The sequence below is a fragment of the Crocuta crocuta genome, unplaced genomic scaffold, assembly GCF_008692635.1.
Source record: "Crocuta crocuta isolate KB4526 unplaced genomic scaffold, BGI_CrCroc_1.0 scaffold30, whole genome shotgun sequence".
In the NCBI taxonomy this organism is placed as follows: Eukaryota; Metazoa; Chordata; class Mammalia; order Carnivora; family Hyaenidae; genus Crocuta; species Crocuta crocuta.
Genome location: NW_027528345.1, coordinates 13,105,537 through 13,112,178, shown reverse-complemented (window position 1 = coordinate 13,112,178; position 6,642 = coordinate 13,105,537). Strand labels below are relative to the sequence as shown.

Here is a 6,642-nt window from a genome sequence, read left to right as displayed (position 1 = left end):
AGGAAAGATCAAAAGGGTCCCAGAGAAGGAGGCCGAGAAAGAGAACATTGTTACACGTGAGGGTGGAGGGATGCTTAGGGGCTTTTAGCTTAGGATCCAGTCCTGAGCAGATATCTGGGGCTCCTACTTCCAGCTTCCTCTTGGTGGCTTCTCCCAACTCAGGCCCCACCCCCAAGGACAGGGTGTTTTGACTTAGCTGTGTGGATGGGATCACTGGGAGCCGGAGTCCAGGCTTCCCAGCTTCCCTTAGCCCCATGCCAGATGAGCACGGATGTAACAGAGGGGATTATTGCTGGAAGATTGAGGTCATGACACTGCACGAGCACTCAGAGATTTGAACAACAAGACATCCAGGCGGAGAACGCCAGGTTCCTGGAAGCAAAGGCCCATGAAGGATGTCATGATATCCAAGGGGAGGGAAGAGCCGAGAACCCTCTGCTCAGCCTTCTCCTCCGGTCCAAGAGCCACTGACCTTCTTTGCCTGACTCAAGGTGAGAGATAAGGGGTCCACAGACTCTTGGGTTAGTCAGGGATATGGGTGGAGGCCCAAGGGGCAAGAGGCAGCCCCTGGACAAAGGGTCCCCTACTGCCTTTAGACTGGGAGGAATGTACCTTACCCGTGAGAACTGCAGAGAAGATGAGCCAGGAAGGATGTCCAGCAGAGGCTGACTACAGGAAGAACATGGCCAACTTCCTCACCTGCAGTGGCCAGGAGGGAGGCTCTGGGAAGCTTGCTTTCCATTTATTTCAGAAGCTGCAGAAGAGGAGGTTCTGGAACCAGCGGGAGCATGCCCAGAAATGAACAGCGACGCAGTTGTCTCGCTCTCAGGGACTATGGGGGATGGCTGGGGCTCTGAGCATCTTTCTGCCTCCCCCTGCCTGGGTGAGTGAGGGGTTGAGCCGGTGCCTCTCCTCGCTCCAGAGCTTCTGCCTCCCCCCAGAGGAAGCAGCTCACAGAAGTGCTCCAGGAAACCGACAACCCCTCGGCGGGGCAACAGCCCCCCTAGATTATGAGACAGTGCCTCTGAGAGGTGCGTTGTCCCCTGAAGCAGCGACTGCAGCGGCCCGTGGAGCTTGGAGGAGCCCCTGGGCCACAGCCACAGCTGTCGCCGCAGCCCAGGCAGGAGCTGGGACAGGCAGCTGGGCCTCTGGAGCAAGGGTAGGTGGGGCAAGGCGAGGGGTGGCAGCAGGGCACACGCGGAGCAGCGCACTGGATACAGGAGCTGTGGGGACAAGTCAGGGGAGGACAGGCAGGGCAGGGGGGGCAGGAGCAGGTACAGGGGGGGCCAGGGAGACTGGGGCAGGAGGGGCAAGTAGCTGCATGAGAGGGGTAGGCAGTGCAGGAGCAGGTGGGAGGAGGGCAGCTAGGGCAGGGGCCAAAACAGGCGGAGGGGGGACAGGCCAGACAGGGGGTGGCGGCCGGTGCGGCGTGCCCGGAGGGTGTGGGCGGCTGTTGGTGGGTGGCCTTCTTGTTGCGAGGCCCCAAGCGCAGGCCAAGAGAGAAGTCCATTCAGCTGCAGGAGCGGCCAGGCTGGGGGGGTGGGTGAAGGGAAGGGAAGGGGTGAAGTAGGAGGGGCGGACTGACAAGAGGCAGGGGTGGGGGCCGGATTAAACCTAAGACACTGCTGAGCCTTTGCTGATCCTGCTGGGAGCTCAGCCCTCCCCAGCCGGCTCTCTGCTTCCAGGGCAGCCCAGCGATGCTCTCTCCCTTGCACCCCAAACCCTCCAGCTGCACCAGACCAGAACACGTTCTTTTTTTTTTTAATTTGTTTTTAATGTTTTATTTATTTCTAGGAGAGAGAGAGAGAGACAGCGTGAGCAGGGGAGGGGGAGAGAGAGAGGGAGTCACAGACTCTGAAACAGACTCCAGGCTCTGAGCTGGCAGTCAGCACAGAGCCCGACGCGGGGCTCGAACCCACGAACCGCGAGATCATGACCTAAGCGAAAGTCTGACGCTTAACCGACTAAGCCACCAGGCGCCCCCAGAACACGTTCTTCAAATGCGACACGCGCTTTCATGCCTCCAGCCCTTTGTTCCCACCATTCCTTCTGTTCTGCTCAGAGTGCCCTTTTCTCTTCTCTACCTGGTGAGGTCCTCTCATCTCTGAAGTCTTCCCTTTTATTCAGTCAAAATGTTCTTGAGCTCCAGGCACCTGACACCTGCCTGTTTAAGGATCCCTGCCCATCACACTTGCACCCTGATGGCCAGGAAAGCTACCTGGAGCTCCCAGACAGTCCCCAGAGGGGACTTAGGGAAGCAGCAGCAGCGGCGGCCAGCCCAGCCGAAGAAGCTGTCTGAGACACTGAGCCAGGGAGTTGGCGGGAGCTGGCGGTGGAGGGAGGAGGATGCCTATGTTCTGGGGATTTCCACCCAGGGCAATTCCCAGGTGTGGGTGTACGGGTGCTCAGCTGTCCCTGGGAGACTGACCACCAGCCTGGACAATTATTATTTGAGGACTTATCATGTATCAGGTGGTGAATAAGACAGCTAAGTTGCCTCTTTTATAGAGAGCTCCCATAAAAGTGAGGGCCCCAGGCAGGGTGGGAACCAAAAATCAAACAGGTACATAAACAAATACATCGGCTTCTTTCAGAGCGTGAGAATGGCTGTGAGAGGGCGCCTGGGTGGCTCAGTCGGTTAAGCGTCCGACTTCGGCTCAGGTCATGATCTTGCAGTTCGTGGGTTCGAGCCCCGCGTCGGGCTCTGTGCTGACAGCCAGTTCAGACTCTGGAGCCTGCTTCAGATTCTGTGTTTCCCTCTCTCTCTGACCCTCCCCTGCTCATGCTGTCTTTCTCTCCCTCAGAAATAAATAAAACATTAAAAAAAAAAAAAGAGAGAATGGCTGTGAGAAACCCAGGTTGATCTGATCAAAAGGGGCTCCAAGAGAGGTGCATCCATCGGCCATCGGCAGGGGCAGCTAGTCAGCCCCCAAACAGTCAGGTATGGTGGCGCTTAAGGCTTGGGGGGAGATACAATGTCAAGTCCTAGCAGACCAGGGGAGAGCTGCCTGAGGCTGAATGGAACGCAGGTGGCCAGGCTACGGAGACAAGCAAAGCTGAGGAGGGGATAAGGTATGTGGGAGGTTGCAATTTAAAATTCAGTGGTCAGGAAAGTGTCACTGAGAAGGGATAATTTAGCAAAGACCCAAAGGAAAGGAGGGAGAGGGCTGTGGAGATACCTGGTGGAAAAATATTGGGGGCCGAAGGCAGGGTTAGGCAGCAACACATGACCACGGGACTGGGGGTGAGGGGGAGAGTCATAACAGCACAGGTGGAGAGCAGGGCAGCGGCCTCAGTGTGCCCTGGCAACCACAGTGAGGACTTGGATCTTATTCCAGTAAAAAGGAAAACTGCTGAGGGTTTTAGGCAACAAAGCGTATGGATCTTCTTCGTCCTATACCTGCCCCTGTTTAGAATGTTCTTCCTGCATAATTGGAGTAACCACTTTGGAAAACAGTCAGGCCTTATTTGATAAATTGAGGTTGCCTGTACATACACTTTGACTGTTAGGGTTTTATTTTTTTATTTTTGGGAGAGAGAGAGAGAGAGAGAGCATGCTCACGTGCATGAGTGGGGGAGGGGCAGAGAGAGAGAGAGGGAGGCAGAGAATCAGAAGCAGGCTCCAGGCTCTGAGCTGTCAGCACAGAGCCCAACGCAGAGCTCAACTTCACAGACTGTGAGATCATGACCTGAGCTGAAGTCGGACACTCAACCGACTGAGCCACCCAGGTGCCCGTTTTTTGTATTTTTTAAGTAGGCTCCGTGCCCCATGTGGACCCCAATATGGGGCTTTGAACTCATGACCGAGATCAAGCCCTGAGCTGAGATCAAGATCTGAGCTGAGGGGCACCTGCGTGGCTCAGTTGGTTAAGTGTCAGACTTTGGCTCAGGCCATGATCTCATGGTTCATAGGTTCAAGCCCTGAGTGGGGCTCTATGCTGACAGCTCAGAGCCTGGAGCCTGTTTCAGATTCTGTGTCTCCCTCTCTCTCTGACCCTTCCCCACTCATACTCTCTCTCTCTCAAAAATAAATAAACATTAAAAAAATTATATATGTATAAAAAAACCCTGATCAGAGATGAAGAATCAGACACTTTAACCAAGTGAGACACTGAGGCGCCTCCCTTTTTTTTTTTTTAATTTTTAGTTTATTTATTTTGAGAGAGAGAGAGAGAGAGCGCAGGGCAGGGGCAGAGGAAGAGGAAGAGAGAGAATCCCAAGCAGGGTCCACATTGTCAGCGCAGAGGCGTATATGGGGCTCAGACTCACGAACTGTGAGATCATGACTTGAACCTAAACCAAGAGGTGGACGCTTAACCAACTGAGCCACTCAAGTGCCCCAGCCGTTTTTAAAGTAAACTCGATGACCAACGCAGGGCTCGAACTCACAACCTTGAGATCAAGAGTCCCATGCCCTCCTGACTGAGCCAGCCAGACACACCATGACTCTTAGTTTTACAGCCTGGAAGAACTCCTGCAAATATGTACTGGGAAACATGTACAAGTATGTTCTTAGCAGCATGGTTTATGGTAGGCATACTGAAAACAACTCAAAAATCTACCAACTGTAGAATAAAAACATAAATCATAAATTGTGATATATTCATGCAACTGCATACCATGCAACAATAAAAGGGCAGTTAATATGCAAAAATTTGGATGTGTCTCTCACAAACAGGAAGCTGAACAAAAGAAGACACAAAAGAGTAACACAGTATCATTCTATTTACATAAACCTCAAAAACAGGCAAGATTAGGGGTGCCTGGGTGGCTCAGTCAAGCGTGTGACTGTTGATTTCAGCTCAGGTCATGATCCCAGGGTTGTGGGATGGAGCCCTGCACTGGGCTCTGAACTGAGCGTGGAGCCTGCTTAAGACTCTCTCTCTGCCTCTGCCCCTCTCCCCTGCCTTCTCTCTCTCTGAAAAAAATAAAATAAAATAAAAGCAAAATTTATTTTACAAAAGCAGGCAAGATTAAGCAATGTTATTTAGGGGTGCATACATAGGTCTAAAACTACAAAGAAAAACAAGGAAATAGTTATCGCAAAAGTCAGGATGGGGGTTATTTCTTAGGGGAGGGGGGAATTATGGGAAGAACACATGGGAGCTTCTGGAGTGCAGGAAATACCACTTCTTTTTTTTTTTAATTTTTTAATGTTTTATTTATTTCTGAGAGAGAGACAGCATGAGCAGGGGAGGGTCAGAGAGAGAGGGAGACACAGGATCTGAAACAGGCTCCAGGCTCTGAGCTGTCAGCACAGAGCCCGACACGGGGCTCGAACCCATGAACCATGAGATCATGACCTGAGCCGAAGTCGGACGCTTAACCGACTGAGCCACCCAGGCACCCCAGGAAATACCACTTCTTAACTTGGATGGCGGTTAAATAGGTATTCACTTTATTCCAGCTTATTCATACACTGTTCGTACTATATTTATATATTCTGTATAGAATGAGAAAATAAAGTACCACTTTTTTCCCTCTGGTCCATGCCACCTTGCTCAGATCACTATGCTGAAGTTAGGTACTTCCTAGTCCATATACCTGTCTTTTCCAACGAGCTCTCAAGGACGGCCACCTTCCTTGTATTTTTGGCATCTATCCGTGCCTGGCATGAGGCTGATAATAAACGTCTGCTGAACTAGACTGAATTGAATTTCCCAAGTCTCTCATCCCACGGAGAGAGTGGAAGTTGCAGAAGAGGAGGGAACGGGCTGTGGCGAGGAGCACTTGGGACCACCAAGACCTGGCTTGCCATCTTAGCTTTGCCACTTCCTAGCTGTGTGATTTGGGCAAGTTGCTTAACCACTCTGGTTCTCAGCTCCCTCTCCTGTGAACTGGGGTGATAACCTCAGTTATCTCTCTGGACTGCTTTGTGGGTTGAGTGAGGTACATGCCTAGCACAATGCCTGGAACACAGTGAGTGCTCAACAAAGGGTAGCTTCCCAACCCTCTGGCCCCAGCCCCACATCTTGTCTTCAAAGGAGTCTGCTAGAAGGGGCAGCCAGACATCAAAGACGGCCTCAGAGAGCGGGACAACATCTTTGGGGGAGGCCCCCGAGGCTAAGGCGGAGCTGTAGTCTGGTAGAGAGCTGGCAGACTGCGAGATCCAACTGAAGCTGAACGGATCCCAGGCAGTTGGTGAGAGTTGGCAGATGAGGTAGGACACCAGGGTTCTGGGAGTTTCCATCCAGGGGAAGTCCCAGGTGTGGGTGCGGGGGTGCCAGGCTGGCCCCACCCAACACCCTCGCTCCAGGGGATGTGGACACAGGGAGGAAAGTGGGTCGGAGCAGGGCTGGAACTTAACTCCGCTGGTCCCATGACCTCTTTGCCAGCCCAGAGGCGGCACAGCCACAAAAAAGCCTGCTCTTTCCTCCAAAGGGCCTTCAATTCCTTTTCCTCAGAAAGGAAGAACCTTGGGGCGCCAGGATGGCTCAGTCGGTTAAGCGTCTGACTTCAGCTCAGGTCATGATCTCATGGTTCCGTGGGTTTGAGCCCCACATCGGGCTCTGTGCTGACAGCCAGCTCAGAGCCTGGAGCCTGTTTCAGATTCTGTGTCTCCCTCTCTCTCTGACCCTCCCCTGCTCATGCTGTCTCTCTCACTCTCTCTCAGAAATACATAAAACATTAAAGAAAGAAAGA

At 52.7% G+C, this 6,642-nt stretch overlaps 1 protein-coding gene across 1 annotated transcript; it reads right to left on the bottom strand.

Annotated features, from left to right (window-relative positions):
- Positions 1 to 1,003: 1,003 nt before the first annotated feature.
- LOC144222949 (uncharacterized) lies at positions 1,004 to 1,510 on the bottom strand. The gene has a single exon (XM_077753658.1). The coding sequence runs from the start codon at positions 1,508 to 1,510 to the stop codon at positions 1,004 to 1,006; it is 507 nt and encodes a 168-aa protein (XP_077609784.1).
- Positions 1,511 to 6,642: the final 5,132 nt, after the last annotated feature.

Bases quoted from the DNA above. Each gene is read 5' to 3' on its own strand.
- LOC144222949 (XM_077753658.1), bottom strand. From the start codon at position 1,510: ATGGACTTCTCTCTTGGCCTGCGCTTGGGGCCTCGCAACAAGAAGGCC.